Below are 26,807 nucleotides of genomic sequence, written 5' to 3' on the forward strand. Positions count from 1 at the left end.
GGAAGCTAATGAGGGGGCAGGATGGCCTGTGCCTCTTCAGACTGCAGGTGGAAGATCACATTTTGGAATGCTCTCTGGGCTTAGATGTTCCCCGCAAGCAGAAAAACAAAGCAGACAGACATTTCTGACTGCCACACATTCTTGTGACAGTAAGTTCCACAGATCAGCTCTCCTTCTTGTCATTCTCTTTTAAAGAGCCTGCCTTACTCTCGTCCTTAAACGCCAGCTCTTGTTGCAAATCAGTACAATATGTACATTTCTATTCACAGCCTGCCCTATATTCCTTGTGTTTGCCCACACTGAGGCAGAGAGACAAACTGATTGGAAACAAATATGGCAGGGAAGCGTGCTTTCTGGTGCATTTCCGTTCATTCCTCACAGCAAACCCATGCTGGAGTGGTATGATAGCAATATTAAACTGGGGGTGAGCATATTACATTTGTAGTAGTGCACAAGACGAAAACAACATTTGAGGGTCATGACTACATTGGCCATGGTAGTCACATACCTCTAAATTTTTCAAGGCAAACTCTTGTGTACTTTTCAAGCCTTTTACCTTATGAACAGTTACCTTATGACAGTTACCTTATGAACTGTCCTTTTTTATGTTGTCACTCTGAGGCCAGGGGAGTTGGTGGCCTCTCATGAGACTTACACAGTTCTGTCTGGGGTGTTGTGTTTCAACAGATCCGAGTCTCCCAAGGCAAGGAACCTTTGCACTTGCTGAGTTTATTCAAAGACAAGCCACTCATTGTTTATAAGGATGGGACATCCAAGAAAGGTGGTCAGATGCCTGCTCCTCCAACACGCTTGTTCCAAATCCGCAGAAACCTGGCTTCCATCACCAGGATTGTAGAGGTAACAACTTTCACATCCACTAATCTTATCCTCCAGGGAACAGCACTGAGGACAAGCAAACATTTATTGGTTTTGTTTGATTGTATTGCCATTTCTGTTTACATTGGTGGATTACGTTCTTTCCTTTTTGCTGCTGGTTTTGTAGAACTGTTTGTATTATGTATGCCTCCTGTATGTTTTAAACATTGTATTTATGCATATAGTGTACATCATTTAGACAGACTTAATGCATCATTTAGATAGGGACATATAAAAACACTAAAATGTGTACATTTTATGAGAACAGTTCAGAATAAGGAAATAAAATAAACAAAACCTTTATGTAGCCTGCGGTGCTGCCTATTGCTGCTGGAAGACTCGTGTTCTCTTTCTTGCTAGAAGAATATTAGCAGGCCAGGCATAAAAAACACTTTTCTATATGGGTTTCATACATAGATATTGGTTCAATGCCTGATTTCTTTGCTCCACTGAGACCCATTATGGTAAAGCTCACATTCCTTCTGTAATACTATTTGTATCTTATATGGCTAAATTGGAGGCCTTCCCTAAGAAAATTTTGGAGGTAAACCAAACTTTTGTTCGACAGTCTGTTTTTAATAACATCCTGATCAGTGTTCTGTATTTCTTTATGTCATGGAATCTTTTTAAAATATCTAATGGCTTGCAATATTCGTGGAGTTTTCTTGGTGGTATAGCACAGCACCAGCTTTTGCCACGATGTGTTTGTTTGGTTTTTTTAAAGCAAAGTGCCCAAATCAAAAGACTGAATCCCATCCTACTCTTACCACAGGTCGATGCCAATACAGCTTCCTTGAATTCCAATGATGTATTTGTTTTAAAACTGCCCCGAAATTCTGGCTTTACCTGGGTGGGTAAAGGAGCAAGCAAAGAAGAAGAAAAAGGAGCCCAATATGTAGCCAATGTCCTGAGATGTCAGACTTCTAGAATTGAAGAAGGTCAAGAACCAGGTTGGTAACCAGGACATCAGAACTCTCTTTGGCATGCAAGAAAGGTGCTCTCTCCTACGACTCAAGCCTAGCAGTGGCTTGACTGCTCTCTCTCTCTGTCTTCAGTAAGGAGACAGAACCTGGTAGGATGGGAATGCCATCAGCAAAGGGAAATGAGGACTGGTGGGAGGAGAAAGTCAGTGCAGACTCCCTCAATATAGGGTTTTCATCCAATATATGCTTTGTGTTGAATATTCTAGGGGAATTTTGGAATGCTCTTGGTGGAAAGACAGAATACCAAACATCTGCCCGGTTGCTGACTGAATCGGAAGACCGCCCTCCTCGTCTCTATGGGGGTTCGAATAAGACTGGCAGGTTTATTGTATGTCCAAGATGGAGATTCTCTTCTCTATTTTTGCTTGAGTCCGGTGATTCTGCATGGGTTGATACATTCTGCTATGATCCGAGTCTTGAACGAGGTTATTCCAAAAATATCTCTTGCTGAGGAGGATAAAGTCACTAGCAACTTGGAATTCAGACAAATACTGTCCTGTGACTAGTGGCTTTAAAGAGACATGCCCCCATTCACCAGCAGTCCTATTTCTCTGTCCCACTCATCCCATTCATGCAACTTTCTGTCTGGTTGGTGTTTTTCTCTCCAGCCATTTTGCAAACTGTTAATATATTCATTTTGCATTTTGAGCATATGCTTGATCAAAGAGGGATTGTTCATTTTGATATATTAAGGTGCAAAGCTTGAGAACACCTTCTGAGGTGCAAGCCCTTACTCCTGAGAAGTGTCTTAGAATTGCTGCCTGAGTTACTTTTGGCCTTGTTTATTTCATGACAAGAAAGTATCCCTGCCCATCCCTGCCTTGGAAATTCTGGGGATGGGGTTCCCATGAGTCAGTGGTGACATGATGGCATATTCATGCAGGTAGCAAAGACCTACACTAATTGAATTGAGTTGGAAACATGGGATCCTGCTAAGAATGCTGTCTATAGAACATGGAAGGGTTTCTTCTGCGTGAAATCTAGTTTTAAATTCTACACCCCACTTCGTCATGGGTGACCTTGTACTAATCACACACTCTCAGCCTAACCTCCTTCACATGATTGCTGAGAGAGAAAAATGGAGGATAAGAGAACCACATAAACTGCTTTGGGTCCCTGCGGAGAAGGAAGGCTGTATGGTGGTAGAAAGTGCTGACAGGTCACAGCTGACTTAAGTGACGTATACATAAATATTAAATGGCTGCTTCATTAAAATGCAATCTTCATTAGGTCTACTCAGAATCCTGTTTAGGTCTGTCCAATGGAGACTGTTTCCAGCAACGTGTTCTTGAGATTGCTGTTAGTAACTTTATAAGTTATCAAAGGACGGCAGCTTATTCATTAGTCAACTAGCAGGTGCTGATACATATTCCCACACATATCTGCCCTGATTTACAGAAACTCTGTGTTCTGTACTATTGCCTATAAACAAAATTTGCTAATTGGGGCTTTTGTAATAAGTTGCTGGGTGTCTAGTTTAACAGATTTGCTGCATTTCATTCTTTGATTAAATCCTTTCTGAACTGCTTCTGCAGAGAATGTGCAGAGAAAGCACACTGCTTTAAAAATAAGGACTCCCTTCATATTTAGGGGCACAGCAATGAGTTTCCTGACAGTGGAGTCACATGGGAGACAATCTGGTGGATGACCAGGTATAATGCTACCATGGTTGTGTTAATTCATCAGATGTAACTAAGACTGAGGAAATGTCCACAAATCTAGGCTTAGTTTCTTGTGGATAAGTGGGTTAAGCCAACTTAGTTCCCTCCATCCTCTAATTAGGATTCCAAGCTGGGATGAAGCCCTGCATTGGGCTTTTAGTTAGCTGGGGGGGTTAACTTGGCTATAATAGTTGGTGTTTACTGAGGATTTTTATTGTGAGAAGGGTGAGAGGTAGAAGCCAGGCATGTGTATGAGCCATTCCTAGCCAGATTCATGTGCTACCCCCTCCCCCTTTAATCATGGTTATATGTGTTGTCTGAATGCTCCCCTGGAGTATCTTGGATTTGGATTGGTCAAGCAGAAAGTGTATCACATTGGATGGCATTTAGAAATATGTAAAATGCATAGAAATCACAGCATACTAGCAAGACTGGCCAGAATTTCAACTGAGAGACAGAATAGACAGAATTGCATGCAATATATACGACATCCCATATTTCATACATATATACTTTTTATTTAAACAGAATTTTTAAAATTCACATATGTTTTCAAATGGACCCATGGCTTAAATATAGACATTAAGAAAAATAAAATAGGTAAACATACACATGTAAGAAAAATACTATTCTTACATAAGTTCATTAATAAATCAGGGAACATTTTATACTTGCCTCTGGGTTTTTCCTTAGGAGCATATACAATGCAGCTGTGGTTTTCATTGTGCGTTATAGATTGAGGAGGTTCCTGGAGAATTCACTCAGGAAGATTTAGCTGAAGATGATGTCATGCTGTTGGATACTTGGGATCAGGTAAGGCACATTTTATTAATGCAGTTTTGTGATACTTGCAAGGCCTGGTTTACACACTCAGCTGACTGAGGTATAGAATTCCAAAGATGAAGAATCACCTATGGCACATCTGAATGTTGGGAAGAGGAAGAGCATTTTCTGTGACAATATTGGCCAGCCTTAGTAGCCAGTTTTTTTTTTAAGTGTTTTCCTCTGAAGCCTGATGCTCCCCTGATTTGGAGAGTTGAGTTCTCATCTGTAACTTCATGGTTAGGAGTCCGGACTTCTAATCTGGTGAGCCAGAAAAAGTGATCTCTTTAGCCTGGAGATCAGCTGTAATCCCAGAAGATCTTCAGCTACTACCTGAGATTAGGAACCATAAGTGTGAGGAATAGAGGAGGGAAGGAAAGTTGGATCAGGCACCCAGGGATGACCATTGGACAAGCCTATTTGAGATTAGAGGCCTGCTCCACAGCAAGACCCTGCTTAGGAGTGGAGTAAGACAGCCACAAAACACGTGTGGCTGGGAGGAAGTAGTTAAAAGGCAGAGGCAAGCAGCACTGGGCATTGGCAGAAAAGTAGGGAATAGGTCAGACAGCAAGGCTTGGAGCAGGGGTAGTCAAACTGCGGCCCTCCAGGTGTCCATGGACTACAACTCCCAGGAGCCCCCTGCCAGCGTTCGCTGGCAGGGGGCTCCTGGGAATTGTAGTCCATGGACATCTGGAGGGCCGCAGTTTGACTACCCCTGGCTTGGAGTCTCCACAGCTAAAGAAGACCCACCTCCCAGAGTGAAGCCATCGCTGTCTTGTAGGAAAGAAGACCCTCAGGCTATTGCAGCAGGAACAGTAGAAGTAAAGCTACTGCTGGACCCAGTCCGGCAAACGAGATGAACGAATAAGGCAACAAGTATAAGAACTGGGACTAAACAATTCTTAGAACTGGGCCAGAAGCAGGCAACAATGAGGATGAGTATTATTTGTCTAGCAAGTATGACAATTTAATCCACAAACCTTTGTGTGAAGGCAGTTATACCATTAAAAGAGACTCCCCTCCCCCTTGGTGTCTAGCTATTGTCAGGGAGACTGGAGGAAAATCTTAAATCCTGGTGGAGGGAAACCCTGACCTTAGGAGCTTTGCACCCAGTAATGCTAGTTTTTGGTTTGTAGAATGACTTTTTCACAGGTGACGGTTCAGAGGTGGTACTTGTTTGGGGACTCAGGATTAAGGTTGCCAGGTCCCGTCCCCTACCAGCCACCAATGGGGGATGAGAGGTGAGATCCAGGTTGGGAAATTCCTGGGTATTTGGTATCCTGAGGCAGACAGGAATCTCAGCAGGGTACAATATCATAATGTCGAGCCAACAAAGCATCAATTTTCTCAAGAGGAACTGACCTCTGTAGTCTGGACGTGAGCTGTAATTCCAAGGGATCCCCAAGTCCCACCTGAAGGCTGGCATCCCTACTCAAGACAACGATTTGAAAATCCTGCCTTTCTCATTCTAGGCGTATCCTGGTTCATTACAGCATTATCCATTTACCTCTCATCTCTCAAGGGACTAACTTCATTCCTTCTTGGACTCTTGGCTATGAGCAAATATGCAAAAGAGAAGCTTCCTTATTTTGGCAATCACAATTTAAAGATCCTCCCTATAATTAACATAGAAGAATCCTTAACTCCTGAGAACAAAAGGCCCCAGAGGAACCTGTGGCTTTAAGAAATAATCAACGACTTGATGGCTAGTGAGAAAATGGGTCAGAAGAAAAACATCACACTGCCTAAAGGGGAATAGGGCAAACATTTAAAAAGAAATTTTGGAGACTGGGCTGGAGAACCCAAAGAGGAGAATAGTAGTTTCAAGGCCTACATTTTAAATAGTGGTTGAATTTATTGGCCAAATGTTTGACTGTAGGCCTGTGGGGTTGCTTCAGATTTGCACTATCACCTGTGTGTATCTTTTTTATCATACTTCAGGTATTTGTCTGGATTGGTAAAGATGCCAATGAAACAGAACGCACTGAATCAGTTAAATCAGGTAAGGAATCAAACACTTCTCCCTTCATTCTGTAGTGCAGAAGTACTTAGTCCAGGGCTTGTGGAGAGCCTCCTCTGCAACTGATGGTGCTGGAAGTGCTGTCAAGTTGCAGCCGGCTTATTGCACCCCTGCAGGGTTTTCAAGACAAGAGGTCTTCAGAGGTGAAGTACTATTTCCTACCTCTGTGTGGTCACTCTGGGCTTCTTGCAGGTCTCTCATTCCAAGATCTGAAGAAATTGGGCAAATCTGGGCCATCCAACATTAACAAAAATAGCAACTACTGTGTGCCCTCTGTGCCACCCCCACCAAATACACATGCACACAGTGGCTGTTTTAAGGAGAGGGGGAAGTCAGCTGCTATCTACAAGCCTCACCAGGCAATGGTCTTCCTGAAACATAGGTTAGGTGCAACATTGGGGAATGGTGGTCAGAATAACCAGGATTGGCATGTCAAAGTGCCACATGTAATTCCCAAGCTTTGAATGAGTTTCAGTGGTCTTCACTGGTCTTGCAAACAATGCAAGAAGAACTATATCAGCTTCACTTTAAAAGAAGATGTAAAATGTTTGTTTTGCCTTTACGTGGCCTACAGGGCAGGTCTCTGTAGGGCCACAGCTCAGAAGGCTTTGACTCCAGCTCAACTGAGGCTATGCCATTGATTGGAAGGGTCTTCTATACCATAGATAGCTAGAAACATCTTTGCTGATCAGTAACTTCCAACCAGGGGAGATAAGAGGGAAGACCTGCTCACAGAAATAGAAAAATTCCAGCGTCACACACAATCTGAACCTCTGGTATTAATTTGAAAACCACAATTGGCTACGATTGCCTGGAATGCAGAGAGGTATCTTGTTGTGTCTGTGGTGAAATGTTTTTGCATTGCAAAATAGTGAAAAAGAAATCAGTGTTATAACAAATGCATCTATAATGACAGTTAGGACTATACCACCTTGAAACTCAGCCAGTTAGAGTTCCTTGACCAGAGCTATTGGATCCTGATCTCCAGATTTGGGCTTCAGTAATCACTGAAACGGCCAAAGTGGGCTGGAGTGCACAACCGTAGTATGAATGTACGTTTGGATTTTAATGAGGCTATATATGAGGCCTTGGGTTTTAAATTGTAATAAATATTAATATTCAGTTTTACAATACGTTCTACCCTACAGAGGCTTGAGCACATTTTCCTTATTTTGACCCTTTTGGGGAGGGAGCCCCTGTGCTGAACCAGTGGCAGCAACAGGGAAACCATACAGCCAATACAAACTGTACAAAGAGAAATTATCCTTTACTGGGATGAGATAACTTTCTTTATACATTATTGACATGACTATTGTTGAAATTGGACAGCTAAAGGATACTGTTTTAAATCAGAAAAGTTCATCAATACCCAGCTGTTAAAACATTAATAAATCTTTCTATAAAAGCCAGTCCCCAAAATTGTCATTCTTTAGTTTGACCAAGAGATATGACTGTGTAGACATGAGACGGGGTTACAAGGAAAAGAAAGACAATGTGGGATTAGGGATTTCTGACTGAGTTATTATAACATAAAGGCTGTTCATACTTTTCTATGATGCCGATTAATATCATGCAATGTAAATTTGTTGTAGCTAAACGTTACATTGATAGCGATCCTTCTGGACGAGATAAAGGCACTCCAATTGTAATCGTGAAACAAGGATACGAACCACCAACGTTCACAGGTTGGTTCTTGGCCTGGGATTGCAACAAATGGAAAAACTAAGCAGGCTAAGATGGAAGCAGTCACAGAAGAGGTTAGCAAGGCTCAACAGTCCTCCAGCAGTTTTCAGCATGTGCTTATATATCAATGTTAATGCAGTTGTTATTATGGTCCATATTCCACTGTTTGTGTGTGTGTATAAAATCTTTCCCTCTGTGTGCGAAGGGCTGTCCAGTCACAGCAGATTTATGATGACCCCAGGAAAGTGCTTTCAAGGCAAGTAATTAACAGAGGTGATTTGCCATTGCCTCCTCTGCAAAGAGTTCCTTGGTGGTCTCCCTTCCAGGTGCTTAGCTTCTGAAATCTGATGAGATCGGGCTATATCATGTTGCCTTTCCTCCCCTTTCCCTCCTACACACTCACAAATGTAACTAAATAATGTTTGCATTCTGTAAGCATGGATCCTTGTTTCTATATGCTACTGGAAATACCCCTTTCACGAAATTGTTATTGTTCAAGTGTGTGAGGGGAGAAGTCATGTGCTTCTTACTGCTCCTGTCAGTTCCCCCTTCTCCAAATCCATGCTTGAGAAGAAACAGTGGAATGTCCTTTCTGTGCCAAAATGCGTGGCCTTTACACACAAATGTGTCTTTCCTTGTGCCAAATATGTCATGCTACTGCTTTGGATTGATTTCCCCTCATAAGCTTTGTAGGGATCACAGGATGGCATCACCTATCAGCCGCCTCTCTCAGGGTATCACTTCATAATACATGAAATGTGAGTCAGGTTGTGGGTTTCCCCAAGTCAATTTGAATATCATATCGGACCTAGACTCACCTTCCAAATAGTGTGTGAGCAGCCAAAATTGGCTATGGAGCACGATGGCAGGAAAGTCATTAGCCTTCCTTCCCTTCCATCCCATGTTGCTTTGGGCAGCAAAAAATGGTGGTGATGGGGGGTCTTTGGACAGACACGTGGAAACAGCAGCAGACCCTTCCTGCCAGTTTTTGCTGTCGAAAGCCATGGGGGGGGGGGGGAGAAGGCTAAAACCCCTCTTAATAACATGTTGTGCTTTGCGCCCCACCCCCTAAGCTATTTTGAAGATAAATCTAGGTCAAACTTGAAGTGGGAGTTGAGTTGGGTAAATCCTCAACCCAACTCACATTTCATGTCTTGGGGAGTAAGTTCCTCAGACAACATCACTGAAAGTAAGGGAGGAAGAGACCGCAAGGGCCCTTCCATTGGCCTACTTTCACAAATTTAAATTTATTAGCTGCTGTTTTTCTGCAGAACAGAAAGGGAAGACAGAAATATAACAGATCAACTGCTGTACTCTTCCCCAGGTCCGTATGCAAATTTCGATCAAAACATAAGTGTGGTAATGCCATCAACATTCATAATTAACCTGGGAGAGAAAACAGAGGGAAAGTGAAAGATACATGCTGAATTGATATCTGCAGATGGGTCAAGCCACTGCTCTCAGAGCCATGACACAGGAAAGTGCTGAATACACAAACAGAATAAAAATGTGCTCCAGGGGCAGCAGCCGTTTAGTGGCAGTACATTGCTAGGAATGGGTCATCGCTCAAATAAGTACTGGAGAGATTTGCTCACTTACACTGCCCTAGGGACTTAAAAATTCTGGACATTTTGAATGAGAAAAATGAAAATATATGCAACATTTAGCTATCAAACGTAAACTGAATTCACTGATTTAACAAAGTAGAATGCACATTAGTTTATAACGTACTGGTTAGCATAGGTACCCTTCTGTGCAAGTGTGTTTAGGGTTGCACTGAGAGTTCTGTACAAGCAGAATTGTAAATATACTCTGTACCTGAGAGAGAGAACTGCAAACCTCTGCACCCTATGGTACCATAGCACATGTATCTTAATTGTTCCCATGGGAGTTGCTGGGGAAAAAAATGAACAAACCAAAACCTGAAATTAGAGAACAAATTTTGTAGCAAACAAAAGCAACTCTGTTGTTTGGACATAAGTACAGTCATTTTAGTTAGAGCCAGCTTGGTGTAGTGGTTAGGAGTGCGGACTTCGAATCTGATGAGCCAGGTTCTATTCTGCACTCCCCAACATGCAGCCAGCTGGGTGACCTTGGGCTCGCAACAGCACTGATAAAGCTGGTCTGATATCGGGGCTCTCTCAGCCTCACCTACCTCACAGGGGTAGTGGAAAGTGTTGTGGGGAGTGGAAACGGAAGGCAATTGGAAGCCGTTTTGAGACTTCTTCAGGTAGAGAAAAGCAGTATATAAGAACCAACTCTTCTTCTACCTAAATATTTGGGTGTCAAGTTAATCTTTATAACACTGAAAACCCTGGACTAATAATGTATTGTCAAGAACATTATGGCATATTGTCACCAAGCTTAATGACTTTAAAGACGAAACATCCTTGAAAAAATGGCACATAGTTCTATAGTCTACACAGGAATCATTGTTACCTAATGCTTTTCTTGCCTTGCAGATTTTTTTTTTCATGCTATGCATTTTGAGTGAGGAAATCCTTGTCTTAAAAACATTCCATTTATTACAAAAGGAAGAAACTCAGGGTTTTTTTCAGTACTCTCCCAAATTTCCCTCATTTTCTATTGGATTTCTTTAAAAGAATATTGAATTTTAATGGAAGTTTCTTCTGGCCTTCACATCTCTACTCTGCTGTCTATTCTGTCCTCAGCATGTAACAAGACAGTTGCTCAGTTTTTATTCTGGAAAACGTAGGAACACACTACTGAATTACCTTGCCATTTTGGTCAAAAATTTCTCTTTAACTGGCTTGTGAAAATGGATGGCCACATGTATTTCATGTCCTACAAAATGGACACTCATTATTTTGATATTAACCTGGATATGTATCCAGATGTACATCCCAACTTGATCTAGATGTGCTGTTCATGATCCAGCTTGCTTCCACATACAGATCTCCCTTGTTAGATCTGTGTGCCTTTGTGCTAAGTTGGATTTCTGTTTTTATATCTGCATTGTATTGATTTGGTAATATTCTTTTTTAAATCAAGTATGTTTGAATAAAGTAACAATAAATTATCAATACTGTAAAGTTTCCACAATGATTGACTAGTTTTCAAAACAGTGAACTTGTGGGACATGTGTAGATATATGCCTTATTCTGCCAATAATTAATAAATGCTTGTTCTGAGCAAACATTTTCAATTGTTGCTGTTTTTGTCTTATGTATTGTTTAATTTAATCTTGGAAGGGCTGAGTTTCAGTTGACTCTAGTTGAGCCGGACCATCCCTGTTTCCAAGCAGTTGGCAAATTTATCCACTGGGGAATCGGGTTGGCTGTCCATTAGGAGATACAGCTAAGTGGCATTGGCATATTGATGGCAACCCAGCCCTTAGCTCTGAGCCAGAGGGCGCATATAGATGTTAAATAATATGGAAGAGAGGAATGCCCCTTGTGGAACTCTGCATGACAGTAACTGTCTCTCCCACAGCAACCCTTATTGTTTGGTTCCGGAGAAACGAGATCAGCCATGGCAAGGCTATCCACCATATTCTGGCACCAGTGAGGCAGTGGGCTAACAAATCATAGTCAACAACATTAAATACCACTGACAGATCAAGCAGCATGAGGAAAGCCAACCTGCCTCTATCCAGCTGGCACCGGAGATCATCCATAAGGGCAACTAGGATTGTCTCTACCCTGTGGCCAGGTCGGAAGCCAAACTGGAATGGATCAAGCACTGAAGTTTACTCCAAGTATACCAGGAGCTAGTCTGAAGTGGCCCTCTCAACCACCTGCCCCAGAAATGCAAAATGTGAGATTGGGCAGTTGGTTGATCAGGTCCTGCGAATCCAGGTATGGTTTCTTCATTATGGGGAAGACCATTGCCTCCTTCAGCCCCTCTGGAAACTCTCATTATGACAGGAAGAGGTTGACAATATCCATGAGGGGCCCCCACTATCCTCCAGTCACCCCCCCTGAGGAGCCAGGATGGACAGGGGTCAAGGGGGCACGTGGTTGTCCTCACTGCACCCAGCAATTTGTCCATTTAGGTTAATTTGGAACAGGACTTTTGATGTTGATCTTCCAAATTGTGTAGTTGTTCTAATATAGTGTTCAGATCATGTCTTTTTTTCCTTTAAGGAAGAATTATATCCAATTACTTTTCCTCTCATAAAAGCTTTGCCTGCTTCCCATATTGTTGAGCTCTTAATACCAGGTGTAGTGTTGATTTGAAAAAACTCTTTAAGCTCTAATCTTTGTTCATCATCAAGAATTTAATCATTTATTCTCCATCATCGTAAACTAACTTCTATAATTCAGTAGTACTTCCAGGGGGTTGTGGTCCGCCCATGTGTAGGGTAAAATTTCTACATTCGTCAACAATGGTAAAATATTAACCTTCTAAGGCACAATGGATCTTACTATGGCCAAGAGCAAATGAAAAAACAGTGGCCACAATAACTTGCGTAGGTATAAAAATAAACTGCCAATGAATAAATGTAGGTGATAAAAGAAGCCTTATAGTTCCTTATAGCAAGGCAATTACCAAATGGAGCTTTGTGAGTCTGATTGAGTCTTCCGGGGTCCTCTTAAATAAATCCAATGTGCTCTTCTGTCCCCTTCTGTCCCCTTGTTAAAAGGCAAGCCTGCAGCAAAAACAAAGCTTATTTGTATCCTGAGCCAAATCCTGGCACCCATGTTGAGCTTAGAGGCGCCAGCTCAAGCAGTCTTTTCTCTCCGCACTTCCTACTTCTCTGGGCTGAAGGGGAAAATCTTTAATCTTCTGTCACTTCTTCCCTCTCTAGCCAAAGCAGGAAAAATTGTTGGCTTGATGCTGCTCTAGTTGTAGAGTCTATGGTATTCGATTTCCCTCTCGAACTCTCTGATTCTAGTCTCACAAGATGATGCTATCACAAGGAAGGATTTCTGTACCAGTAAACAATGCCAGATCTAAGGCTGCAAGTCCAAAGCAGCTTCTCTGCATTGGAAATATGTTGGGGGGTCACAGTGCCCAGAGTCTAGAAACACTCGAAGCAGGAAAAATCATCAGCTTTAACCGAATGAAGCGGATCAGTAAAAGACTAAAATCACCACAGTCTCACCACAGTCCCTGATTACATTTCCAAGTCTCCATATGGTATAGGTGCTATCTTAAAGCTTCATATGAGTAAGGTTAGGTGACGTAAATGAAAAAGAATCAGAAGGAAAATGAAAGTTATACGAAGAGGCGGAGTCTGGGCAACCTTGTCACCAAGGGCTTATTGAAGTCCTGCTGGTTCATGCTGAGAGCCCCCAGTATCTTGAGTTACTGGGGGGAGAGTTGGGAGGGTCAGCCCCCCACCCCCATCTACAGAGCCCAGAATTGGATCTCTTGTGCCTGGTGTCAGAGATGGCAAAAAGTTCCATCTGACTATTGATGTGGTGAGGCAAAGGAGTTGTTTCCCTCCCTACATACCTTTGTGGTTGAAAAGTTGCTGGGGAAGGGACAAAGTTGCCTCATCCAGCCATGCTGTCAGCTCTTGTGGCATTTTTAAATCATATGTTTTAGGTTTAAAAATGGCAGTGGTGTTCCCACAGGGAACATGACATTGTTACATATCATCTAACCCTAAGTTCCACTGTACCCTGATACTACTTAGTTACATACCCATGCTGGAGCTATACCAGTCCAATTCTAGCACTGGTTGGCAAAAAAAGTATTTCAAGCACACCAACGTAGGGCTTCGTCTCCATCCTAGACTGTTTAAAGGCAGGTCTTCAGATGTTGCCTTGACTATTTTTGTTATATATTTTCTGAGCCAGTCTGCTGGACGGGCAGTATAGAAATTAAATAGTAATAATAATAATAGTACTATTAAAAACATTTATTAGCTGACTTTCTAGAACTCAAGGTGGTTTACAATGAGTATAGCACACACTTTCAGGATTATATCATATTATTAAGGGACTGAAAGAGCATGTAATATGTACTATATAATATTGTAGTCAAGAATCCGTAGCATCGTGGCCATCACACCTCATGTGCAGATAGATTTTGGATGTCCCGAGAGATTTCTTGAAGCTTGTTTATCTTCAGCTTTTAAAAACCTATTTCTGGATTGCAGAGCATCAGTTCCTTCTTTTAAAAGAGTCCTGCCAAATAGTTTTCTATCACCAGGGGAAACTGTAAGCATGTTTCAAATTCAATAGAATCCCTTTTGCTATAGGGCATCAATCTATGCACACAATTCTTTTAATGTTAATTACTTTGTTAGAAATTTACAATTATAATAGTATATGTAGGATTCACCCATAACACCCATATCATTTCCATTTCCCCTGCCCCGGTCTTTTGTGTCTGCCATCCTACCCTTTTGGGTCAGAGTATCTTTAATTAGAGGTATCACTATGGCAACTTGTCAATTACAAATTAAGGAGAAAATTTCCCAAAAGGCCACCCAATGGTTGTGAGGGGGAATGGTGGCCATGCAGGAATGGACCTGGAAAAGCATATGGAAACCTGCCACGTGGGTGATCTGTAGTAATTCACAGCAGAAATAGCAGCCAGACAGAGAACTGATGCTGTGTGAAAGCAGCCCCTCTATCTTTTTGTTGCTGAAGAATTAAGATCAGATCTGGAGCACATACTGTACTTTCAACAGCAAGAGAGAATCCCTGTCTGCCAGTATTGTGGCTTCTTTATCCAAACAGCACCTATAAATCGATTCAGATGCAACTTTCTTTTAGGAAAGCATCAACCAGGACTTAATAGTTCATTGGCAAGATACCAGAGAATGAGACTTCTTCAACTGTATCTTTGTGGCATAAAATTAGAATAGGCAAATGATGACTTTTTGAATTAAAAATGCCTTGGTATCTCAGCATCAAAGGAAAGCTTGCCTATGTACATAGACACCTAATTACAGTTTGTAGTTTTCAGAAGATTCTACTGCAAGATAAGTAAAGAACTGGAGATTTGAATTATAAATTATTTATGGCCTAGCCTGTCTGGTGTCTGAAGACATTTGGGATTTTCCCCATAAACTACAAAGAGACAAAAGCAGTACCAAGTCTTCCAGTACCTGGAAAATACAGTTTTTAGGCAGGTGGCAGGAAAAGAGGACAGCTTACGTTACTCTAATCAGTCTTTTCCATCCTTTGCTTCCTTTTTGTGTGGACTTCACTCTTTTGCTGCAGACCACAGACTGGACAATTTTAACAGAAGAAACTATTAATAATCTCCACAGTAATAGTGGCCACAATTCTACAAGTACCCTATAATCAGCCACAATAATAATAATCTTTAATACTACATTTCCAAAAGTCTAATCCTTACACATGGCATGACCCTCTCTCTTCCTTATCCTTTGTAACTGTGTGCCTGCTGCTGGGACTGCATCTGGCTTCCTGTTTTGAAGAACTGAATAATGAGTGATCAACTCATGTTTGTATACAACTCTTAATTGCAAAGGGATAGCCAGTTCTGCCTGGTAGAGCAAAATAACTGCTCAGGGGCACCTTAAAGTCTACTGTTGAAACAAATGTTATTAGTCTTCAAGGTGCCACTGGACTTTTGTTTTATTTGACAGAATGTTAGCTGGTTGGTGGTGCCATTATTCTGACTGCTCTTTAATTACCAGTGTTTCTGTGGTAATTAGAGACATTGAGGGGACGTTGCTATGGAGCTTAACTGCCCTGACCCTGCTTGACTGCCAGAAGTCTACTTTTGGGACTTAAAAACATGATCTTCTATAAAAGAACAACATTTTAAAAAATAAAGTATCTAAAAGTGATCTATATAAATTACTATATCTACCTTTGAAGTTTAAATATGTAAAGTAAAAGGGTTACTCTTTTGGCTCTGGTTTGGCAGCAATTTCCTTACCAAGTAGCAGAAACAACAGGAATTAGGGTTGTGTGCGGCGGTGTCTGAATTGACCGTTCCAGGCTGACGCAGCCAGCACTGTGCCACGGGGGGGGGGGGGGGGGGGCTCCCAGACTCCTGGTCTCTGAAAGTCCACAAACACATTATACTCTGCTGAGGTCTGTCTTCTCTCTGAACCCTGCCTGCCCTGGGCTCCACCTCCAAATCTCCAGGTATTTACCAAGAGGAAGTTGGCAACACTAAATTATATGGAATTAGAGCCCAGTATATACGGATTAATAAGACTTTCAATTGAGGTAGAGTTGATGAGCTTAGAAAGATGTAACTCTGATTAGGACTGCATTGTTGGCTTGGTGGATGAATGTGAAGTGACAAATTTAAACATAGTCTATGTAACAGGAACGAGACAGAAAGCTATATTTATATTTACCCCAGTTGAAGAGGGATGTGGACAAACTGGAGCATGTCCAGAGGAGGGCAACAAAGGAGGGCAACAAAGATGGTGAGGGGTTTGGAGACCAAGACATATGAAGAAGGTTTGGGGGGTCTTGGTCTGTTTAGTCTTGTGAGGAGATGACTGAGAGGGGATTTAATAACCATCTTCAAGTATTTAAAAGGGTGCCATATAGAGGATGGAGCCGAGTTATTCTCTCTTGCCTCGGAGGGACGGACCAGAACCAATGGGATGAAATTAATTCAAAAGAAATTCCATCTCAACATCCGGAAGAAGTTCCTGACAGAGTGGTTTCTCAGTGGAACAGGCTTCCTTGGGAGGTGGTGGGTTCTCCATCTGTGGAAATATTTAAACAGAGGCTGAATAGCCATCTGACAGAGAGGCTGATTCTGTGAAGGCTTAATGGGGTGGCTGGTTATAGTGGATGAGCAATAGGGTTATGAGTGTCCTGCATAGTGCAGGGGATTGGACTAGATGACCCATGAGGTCCCTTCCAACTATATTATTCTATGATTCTATGGGCCTGAATATCATATTAAACATTATAAAGTTGAAGTTGTGTGCAGACAACTAACTCCCTATCTGATAGGCCCTCCATGGGGGGTGTCACCAATGGAGAGAGAGAGCATTCTGCCAATGAGGGCCAATCAGTTCAAATTACATGCAAACAAGTCACTCCCTACCTGATCAGCCTTCCTTAGGGGGTGTGCTGCCAATAAGGAGAGAACACTCTTCCAATGATGACCAATCATAGGGCTTATCTGTCCACTCCTGCATATGGAGGAGTCAGGAATCAAATTCAGCTCTTGACATTAATGTCTGCTACTATTTAACCACTTTTCCTCAGTGGATCTCAAGATCGAGTGGGGATTGTGTGGCAGAAAGGCCAGAATCCAGGAAGGTCACAGCGCATGTGTATCTTCTAGTGCCCATTGCATTCCTGGGTGCAATTGGCTTTGCTTCTAGTTATGAATAAGGGTATTCTGTCCAAAGTGACCAAGAACAGAAGTACCATAAGAAATACCTGTCAATACGGTACCCAAAGCACTTTAAATAAGGAAATGTATTACTATTGCCCAGGAAAGCCAATGAATAACCACAGGCAATAGATTAGAATAATCCTTGGGGTAGCAGCAATGTTTGATAGACATCATATCAATTCCTCGAGACACCAGCCATAGAAGGAAGTACTTGCTGTTGCTTAGGCCGCCCTACCCATTCATAAGAAATGTATCCCTTGCTTATTATTGAGGCAAATATACATACCTTTATTTAATGTACTAGAGTACCTAGAATCATAGAGTTGGAAGGGACCTCCAGGATCGTCTAGTCCAACCCCCTGCATAATACAGGAATGCTTGAACAAGCCCTTGACTCACTGAACGAGTTAAGATATTCATCGTATTCTGTCTTTACCTTGACATTTTCTTTTTAAAATACTGATTCTCTCTGTCTTCTTAGCTGCTCACATATGCTTCCTTCCAGGAGAAGACAGGGGAAGCAGTTGGCTTCCCTCCCTTGCCAGGGGGAGATGGAGGATGGGAAGAAGCTGAGGATGGGGCAACTTACCAGCAGCAGGGCCTTTCATAGAGGCCAGCACCTCTTCCACCCATCAAGCAGCAGCAGGAGGAAGGACAGATAAGCCTCACAACTGGCTCTCATTGACAGTGTTTTGTCTGTAATGGCGGGACACCCCAGAGAAGGCCAATCAGGTAGGGAGTGAGTTATCTGCATCCATTTTGAACTGATTGGCCCTCATTGGCAGAGTGCTCTCTCTCTCTATTGGCAGCACACCTCCAGGAAAGGCCAATCAGGTAGGGAGTGAGTTGTTTGCATGCAACTTTATGTTTAGTGATAGTGATGATATAATTTACTCTGCAGACTTTATAGCAGCATGTGTACATATGAAGTTGCCTTATACTGAATCAGAAAACACAAGAAAGAAAAAAAAGACTAAAGGAATAGAATGAAATATCATAATGACAGCATAACAAAACTCTGGAATGTTTATTTGGGTCTCTGGTGGAGGTCTCATGACTCACTGATCCTTTGAATTTCTGTTAGTTCAATTGGCGGAAGTATTCTGAACATGAGGCAATATGCCATTATAAATTCATTACATCAGAAGACCTTTGGGTGTTGTCACTGCAGAGGGATTTGGGAGCAATCCCATCAGCAGCCAGTCGGTTTAAATTGGGGACTGGATTGGAATGTTAATCAGTTAATCCCATCAAGAGAAAATCCCATTTAAGCAATATTAAGTTCTTCCATCTTCTTCTACTCATGTATTATTCTTGCAGAAGAATAAATTAGATTTTGCCTAGCAATACTTTCAAAATCAAAACAATTCAGAAAATATGTGAATGAGCGCAGAAGCATTCAACAGATATTTTGTAGATGATAAACATCTGCTTTGTTCATAATATATCAAATGTAATTTTTGCAATCAACTGTAAAACCTTGTAGACCAGGCACAACATTTTGCCAAGAAGAAACATTTACAAAATACCACCACTAAAATCCATATGGCTTAGTAGTTGTAGAATTTTTTTAAGGGAAATTATGGGATTTTATTAAGTTTTTATTCTTTTATTGTCTGTAAACCACCGTGAGCCCACTGGGAATGGCGGTATATAAATCTAAATATAACTAACTACCGTATTTGCCAGAGTATAAGACAACTGGGCATATAAGACGACCCCCCAACACTTCCACTCAAAATATAGAGTTTGTTACATTACAGTACAGTACTATGGGCCACTATGGGCAGCTATGTCTATCCCAACTGAAGTGCACCCGGCGTATAGGATGACCCCCCCCACTTAGAGGCACGTTTTTCAGGGGGGGAAAGTAGTCTTATATGCCAGCAAATACTGTAAATAAATTTGATCAGAAGGATGGCTCTTCAGGCAGTTGTGGGGTGCACCCAAACGTATGTAAACTAAGTAGCTGGCCTACTGTGGAAGCATATTCACAATGCTTTGATCCCACAAGCAATTTCTTCTCTTGGAGTAGCATTGGGAAACCAGTTCTACCTCTGTGCAGCAGAAACTGGCTGGGTGCTGTACTGATTGGCAGATATCCTCAATGTTATTTAGTAGTTTTCATTTCGAATATTTGGTTAGGGTTTTTCTTTTTAATTCATTTGAGAGAAAGGAGATGTGTAACCTTTGACAGTGTCCTCCCCCTCCAGCAACCTGGGAATATTCATTCCCAGCCTTTGGCATGTATCCTTCTGTTGCTGGGTACCCAAAATTCCCTTTTGAGGTCAGGAAGCTAACCTCATTACAACCCCAAGAATTGAGCCCTTATATTCACAGGATTGACATTCATTTCCTAACATTCACTTCTTCAAAGTTTTATGGTTCTTCATGTGACTACACATAAGGCACTCTTCTGCCCTTGAAGGTTGCTGCTTAGGTCCCTGTAATCCTTTTCTGATCATCTGCTACTACTCTTGGTCTGAACTCTTCTTCCCAGAGTTCAAATATTTTTGTCAGCCCATAGCTGAGACTCAACTGCCTTATCCCCCATGCTATACGAAAGCATAAAGTTTTTCCTGTGACATCACTTGGTGATCCACTTGTGCTACTCCCTGTGGCTGTCATTCCAGTTGGTGGGCTGTCATTCCCCAGAGAGTTCTCTGTTCAGCCAACACCAACTGGATGCGGATCCCTGGCCCCTAAGAAGTATGTCTGATGTAAACTTGCCTGGTGGAATGAGCTCCCCAAGGAGATCATGTTCTGCAGGGCCTGCAAGACAGAGCTCTTTCACCGGGCTGATGGTTGAGGTCAGTCAGGATACTAAAACAACAAATTGGGCTTCTCTTCCCCTCCCACTCAGCCTCCCACCTCCTCCTTACCTTTCTAATTCTGACAGGCCAGAAATGTTTCCATCATTGGTGCTGAGAATCTGTATTTACTTAAAATCTTTTAATTTTTTTAACATTGTTCTATTGTATCATTTTACCGTTTTTACTGTTTTACTGATTTATTGCTTAAATTTTAATGTGGTATTATGATCTCTTGTTAACCACCCCGAGGTGCTGAGTCTGACTGAGGTGATGTGCAAATTAAATGATAAATTAAATGGACCTGTTTTGTACTGTTTACTATATCACTGTTTATTGTTATGATATAGATTATATAGATTTGTGGAACACAATTGAGAACACAAATACAGATTTGTGGAACACACTTTAGACACAGTCTGTCTATGGTTTATTTTTAGGTCAGGCAGAATGTATCTTGAGTTCATTGTGGCACTATGTGTATAGTTATTTCTTTGTCTCTCAAAGTAACCTTGAGTTTGTCAAAAGCAGATAGCTCCTGAATGTAGCATCCCTCCATATAAAGGAATGTATTCTTTGAAACATAGAGCGAGAAAATTGTAATAAGATATATAGCCATCCGTGATAGGTCAGATTGTACGCCCTTTGTCGTTGACCTGATTGGTCAAAGGGACAGTGAGGGACTGAGCGTCAGGATACCTCATGATGACGTATCAAGGTCTTAAAAATGAGCTGCACTGATGCAGACTTCAGAGAATGCACCAATTAGCTTTCTCTCCATGCTTGCAAACATGTATCCTAAATAAATCCTCTTGCTGCTTAGCTGTCTTTGTTGTGGTCTTGTAAATTTTACACTGTATGATCCATAACAGTTACAACTACCTGTTATTAATATTGTATGGTTATGTGTTATTGTTTTATGTATCGTTCATAAGTTCCATGTAAACCAACCTGAGCCTCCAGGGAGGGCGGTATATAAATCAAATAAACAACCAAACAACCAAACAAACAGATGTCTGCTTATCCAAGCTGCTGTCATTCCAGCTCCAGTACAATTCTCCTATTCCCCAGAACACTTCGGCTACACCCAGGGGCCATCATTCCACTTCCATTCCCAATACTCTAATCCAGGGGTAGTCAAACTGCAGCCCTCCAGATGTCCATGGACTACAATTCCCAGGGACCCCTGCCAGTGAATGCTGGCAGGGGCTCCTGGGAATTGTAGTCCATGGACATCTGGAGGGCTGCAGTTTGACTGTTGTTGTTGTTATGTGCGAAGTCGTGTCCGACCCATCGCGACCCCATGGACAATGATCCTCCAGGCCTTCCTGTCCTCTACCATTCCCTGGAGTACTTTTAAGTTTGCACCTACTACTTCAGTGGCTCCATCCATCCACCTCATTCTCTGTCGTCCCCTTCTTCTTTTGCCCTCGATCACTCCCAGCATTAGGCTCTTCTCCAGGGAGTCCTTCCTTCTCATGATGTGGCCAAAGTATTTGAGTTTCATCTTCAGGATCTGGCCTTCTAAAGAGCAGTCAGGGCTGATCTCCTCTAGGACTGACCGGTTTGTTCGCCTTGCAGTCCAAGGGACTCGCAAGAGTCTTCTCCAGCACCAGAGTTCAAAAGCCTCAATTCTTTGACGCTCGGCCTTCCTTATGGTCCAACTTTCGCAGTTTGACTACCCCTGCTCTAATCGTATTTCTGTATCTTTCCACTCTGGGGCCGCAGGACCCTGTTATTCCAGTCCTCGAGCAGCTTATCTGGGCCCAGGGACATGAATTGTAAGCCCACCCTGCATTTTTATTGCAACATTTCTTTTTCTGTAAAAAAAAATCTGTTTTATGCTGCCTTCAACTCTGCTGTTGTTGTTGTTTTTTAAGTCACTTGGGAGTCTCGTTTATAACAGAAAAGCGGGAAGCTCAACAGGAGAAGCCTTGCCAAGGGTGTGACAGCTCTGGCTGTTCGATGTTGCCTCCTTGGATGTGACCGTCTGGAAACTTTTCACCATGCTCTCCCCAGTTTCCTGACTCCGGCCGTGCCGAGTGAGAAAGGAGGCAGCTGCCGCAATGAGAGGGTCACTGTGCGGACTATTTTGGCTGAAAGCACAAGGGCAGCAGAAGGCAAGACCGGCGGAGGGAGCGGCGTTTCAAGAAAGGGGCGTGGCCAAAGCGAGGGTTTCTGTTGCGCTGACAGACACGCGCCTGGCAACCCACATGCCTTGATACACGGCCTCGGGGAGCGCGTGGAATGCGGACCGAGACTGTGGAGCTCGCCAGGTAGGCGTGGCCAACGAGCCACGTTGCGGCCTCGTGAGGGAGGAGCGTGGCGGTTGCTCAACGCCGACCTCTCAGCCCGAGGGCCCTTGCGGGCGTCATTTGAATGGGGTTGCTAGGAGACGAATGCGCAAAGTGGGCCAATAGGAAGGCTCTCCCGTTATTATGACGTGGAGCCTGCGGGTGAAGGCGTAACCGTGATTTCTGTTGACCGTTACGGACTCAGATCAGCTTTCCGTGAGGGAGGCGTTTGAGCACTGCGAGCTCCGTCCTTTCCCAGTGGGAGGGACCTTCAGGGAAGGAAGCGATGCTTGAACAGGGTTTTCTTTTTCTAGGAATCGTTCCCATGGCTACAGGTGGGAGGTGTGGCGGGAGGGCGTGGAAGAAGTGAACAGAAACGGCCAACCGGCTACGTGTGGTCTGGAAATTGGGGGTTCTGCTAGGGGGCGCTAGACGGAGGCTGACCGCGTTCTGGTTGTGGCCTGTCAGAAAAGGGCCGGGCCGGTGCTGCTGGGGGAAGACTGCCAAACGGGAGGAACCGACATCCTTTGCGGGTTAAAAGGAACAGGTTCTGCATGAGGTGAGGGGAGACGGGAACAGACTAGACCAGGGGCGGTCCAGCCGGCAGGGGCTCCTGGTATTCGTAGTCCACGGACGTCCGGAGAGCCGTCCTTTGGCTGGCCTGGACTAGATAGGGCAAGGTTTCTTTCCTCCCGCCTTCCAGCAGCTCAGCAATAGCCAATGGCGACGGGATTTCGGCGGCCGACTGACCGTCGAATGGCGGCTAGCAGGGCCAATGGGGAGCCTGGACTAGTCGGTGTAGCCCCGCCCCTTCTTTCTCCTTTGCCCGCCCGTGCCCCTCCCACCGCAGCTCTCGCCGGCCAATGAGGCGGCGTTGTGTGAAAGGGGCGGGGGAGCGTGGGGTTAGGTGGGGAGCGAGGAGGCGCGGCCGGCCCAGAGGCTGTGGCGTTCCGTGCTGCGGTGTTTCGGGGGTTTGCGGGCGAGGACGCTGCGCGAAAGGCGGTAGCGGCGCCACTTCTCCGTCAGGCCCTCGCCTCCCCCGCCAGCCGGCCCCGTCCTCTGCGCCTCACTCTGCACTTGTCTCGTTGTCAGGAAGGGATCGTGAGGCCGGCGGCAGCAGCAGCGGGCGAGTGGCTTGCGGCGGCGGCGGCAGGCGGGCGTCTGGTGCCCCCTGCTCGCCTCGGGCCCCTCCCCTGAGATGGGGAATGGGCTGTCGGAGCAGACGCCGCTCCTATCCAGCCTGCCTTCCTTCCAGTGCTTCCACATCGTGATCCTGGGGCTGGACTGCGCCGGCAAGACGACGGTCCTCTACCGGCTGCAGTTCAACGAGTTCGTCAACACTGTCCCCACCAAAGGCTTCAACACGGAGAAGATCAAGGTGACGCTGGGCAACGGCAAGACGGTCACTTTCCACTTCTGGGACGTCGGCGGCCAGGAGAAGCTCCGCCCGCTCTGGAAGTCCTACACGCGCTGCACGGACGGCATCGTCTTCGTGGTGGACTCGGTGGACGTCGAGAGGATGGAGGAAGCCAAAACGGAACTGCACAAAATCACGCGGATCTCGGAGAACCAAGGGGTGCCCGTGCTCATCGTGGCCAACAAGCAGGACTTGAGACACTCGCTGTCGCTCTCTGAGATGGAAAAGATGCTGGCCACCGGTGAGCTGAGCTCCTCCACACCTTGGCATCTGCAGCCCACCTGTGCCATCATTGGGGACGGGCTCAAAGAAGGGCTGGAGAAACTGCATGATATGATAATTAAGCGAAGGAAGATGCTGAGACAGCAGAAGAAGAAGAGATGAGCTTCTGGGGCTGTGAGGGTAGCTCCTTGTCAGCATTTCACTAAAACAGTTTCCAGAGCCTGGCCTGCTTGTCTGGATCCTGTGCAGCCTAACTATTAAAACAGTCAGCCTGATGGGAAGCTTTCCAGACGCAGGCCATTGGTTCCCCTGCAAGTTCTTCAGCACTACTACTTTTTTAAAAAACACAAAACAAAATTCCCTTGTTACATAGTGCAAAATGATCAGGAAACAGATGGGTGGGTAAATGTGACCTGGATATCTTTAATAGCCAAATAAAACAATGAAGAGTGTTCTGCTTGATGGTGTAGTCATATGTTTGAGAGTGCCTTTGCAAGGGAACTGCATTGAAGGCATTAGGTGTTTTCAAACTACTGCTTGTATAAATGGAGCGTACTAGATGAAGATACGCAGCTTTAAAATAGTATCCTTTAACATAATGTGGAGCTAGGAAACCATTGTTTGAGGAGGCTGTGAATGTGGAGGGTTCTTATGAAAGGTTGGCTGTATGGTATGCTTTTAAACTGGTTCTCTTAAAATATCACTTTGCACTCTGATGATTTGAACTATCGATATTGTGGTGGTCATATTATCAGAAGCTTATTAGATGGAAAAGTTGGGAATATGTAAGAGCATGGATGAGTTTCCTGATAATATAGCATGTCTTGGTGTGTAGGGTTATTTTTGTTTTTAAAAAAGAAATAGCCGTGCATTGATTTGTTACGCAGTGCTATTCTGGGTTTGAACCATACTTGATTGTTGTAGGAGGCAGAGTTTGTTGTCCAAGAACACCTTGAACAATTAAAGGCAAAACTACTAAATTACTACCATAAGGGACTTGGGTTTCAGAATTCTTACAGTGCAATATTACCTTTAAATGAAATTGATGGCAATAAAATTTGATCATAATCAATTGAAAACAAAGCTAAATTTAGTAGAACACATGCAATTTTCATGTGCCCAGTACTGCCCACTTTCTTTTTAATATTCTTGCTGTACTTTTAGGAATGTATTGAAGCTTTATACACTTGAAACATTTTGACACTGTGGAAAAAAGCAAAGTTTAAAGATGACCTGTGTCTGCTCTAATTATGCTTTAAGTTTGTTTACAGTCATGCAAACAGTGTTAACTGGGTGGGACAATATATGACTGAAAGGGGCTCTTTTTCTTACTGGTACAGGTTTTTTAAAGAAACAGTTCTTTTGGCAATTTGGGTAGCAGGTTAAAGGGCTAAAGCAAAGCCTCTCTTATTCTACTGGTGCTGTGAAATGTTATTAGAAAAATTCCACTGTAAAATGAGAGAACTCTGTGACAAAGGAACAAGACTTCCTCTTGGCACAACCAATAAAGTTACTGTGTTCTCAGTTATAGAGAGGGATAACTACAGCTCTGAATGTCAGTAAATAAAACTTATTGATCCATGTATAAAATCAAATTTTATAGCCAGAAACTGCTTAGAAGGTAACCAAAAATGCACTTTAGTGTTTTTAAATACTGAAAGTGACAGCTTTTTTTAAAATATGAAATCCTGGTCCTTTTTGAAAGAACTGAAGTAGCTTCCAATGGAGCTTTTGTATGTTGGTTATATGTACCTGCACTAGTGACATTGAAAGTCACTTAATGTCTATATTTATAGAAATGTGGATAACTTCTTTAAACCTCAAACCCAATTCCAAATGTGTCATCAAACTGAAGTGAATAGAACATTTTACTATGTGCACATCCTGCTTTTTATCAGAATTGTCTGCATGAAACTGAACCCTTTTTCATGTGAGATTTGTAAATGTGACAATGTTATAAATCACAGATATCTCATTAAAGACTTAATGGCAACTTGCATTACATTCTGTATGTTTGACAGGAATTTGTTTACAGTTCAGGTAACTTGTGTTTTCCTTCTGTCATGTTGGCTGTGAATATTTAGCCTCTCATTTGTGAATGTTTCCTCCAGTGTTGTACCATGTAAGATGACACTTTTGTGTATCTTAGTTGTCCCAGTTAAGTGACATTTTGTATTCTGAGGCCTGAAGCACACAATCAAATTGTAGGTGGTTACTTATTGATATTTCATTGCCAGAATATGTTGTTCCAGAACAGTCAGGTTATTTGCTTCATTGAATGGAGTTCCATTGATAGTGGCATGAATTGTATACTCCTGACTTATAAGAGTAAAACATAGAATCAGAGACAGTTGGGACTGTGATGCTATCACAGATTGCATAGCATTCTTCTCTTCTATGCATCAATGGAGCTATTTAAACTTAATCTGTTGATAAATACAGGGAGTACTTGTGTTTGCCCCAGGTAACTCTGCATTTGTTCTGTGCACTTAAATGTTTTTAATTCTGACTATTGGATTCCCACTGTTTTTCTTTAAAACGTGCTTGAGACCATGGAAGTATTTCAAGGGGTCTTATTGCTCTCTCTAGCAAAAGCTTTTAAAATGCAGTCCATGTTATAAAAATGAATTTTTGAACATCTAGGTAGTTTATATGTTAAATCAGTGGAATTCTGCTGTGTTGTTGGAAGACTGAATATAGTTGATCTAGATAGAGCCAGCAGCCTGCTGAATACTTAATTTCTGTGCTTTGTACT

The 26,807-nt window shown here is 43.1% G+C and overlaps 2 protein-coding genes across 3 annotated transcripts in view; both read left to right on the forward strand.

Moving 5' to 3' along the window:
• Positions 1-11,216, forward strand: part of SCIN (scinderin) — a 56,671-nt gene extending 45,455 nt beyond the window's left edge. The window contains exons 11-16 of the mRNA XM_077304490.1: positions 688-858; positions 1,649-1,826; positions 2,066-2,187; positions 4,256-4,333; positions 6,284-6,344; positions 7,955-11,216. Coding sequence (XP_077160605.1) covers positions 688-858; positions 1,649-1,826; positions 2,066-2,187; positions 4,256-4,333; positions 6,284-6,344; positions 7,955-8,088 — 744 coding nt within the window. The 3' untranslated portion in view covers positions 8,089-11,216. The remainder of the gene's footprint in view (positions 1-687; positions 859-1,648; positions 1,827-2,065; positions 2,188-4,255; positions 4,334-6,283; positions 6,345-7,954) is intronic.
• Positions 11,217-22,267: 11,051 nt separating this feature from the next.
• ARL4A (ARF like GTPase 4A) lies at positions 22,268-26,054 on the forward strand. 2 transcript variants are annotated; one of them, XM_077302871.1, is made up of 2 exons: positions 22,268-22,395; positions 23,506-26,054. In XM_077302871.1, exon 2 carries the CDS (start codon positions 23,612-23,614, stop codon positions 24,212-24,214), a length of 603 nt encoding a protein of 200 aa, XP_077158986.1. In that variant the 5' UTR covers positions 22,268-22,395; positions 23,506-23,611; the 3' UTR covers positions 24,215-26,054. The 2 variants fall into 2 exon arrangements, with proteins under 2 accessions (XP_077158986.1, XP_077158985.1); XM_077302870.1 differs by lacking the exon at positions 22,268-22,395 and adding an exon at positions 22,629-22,972.
• Positions 26,055-26,807: the final 753 nt, after the last annotated feature.

The sequence above is a fragment of the Paroedura picta genome, chromosome 11 (assembly GCF_049243985.1).
Source record: "Paroedura picta isolate Pp20150507F chromosome 11, Ppicta_v3.0, whole genome shotgun sequence".
In the NCBI taxonomy this organism is placed as follows: domain Eukaryota; kingdom Metazoa; phylum Chordata; class Lepidosauria; order Squamata; family Gekkonidae; genus Paroedura; species Paroedura picta.

Bases quoted from the DNA above. Each gene is read 5' to 3' on its own strand.
- ARL4A (XM_077302871.1), top strand. From the start codon at position 23,612: ATGGGGAATGGGCTGTCGGAGCAGACGCCGCTCCTATCCAGCCTGCCT.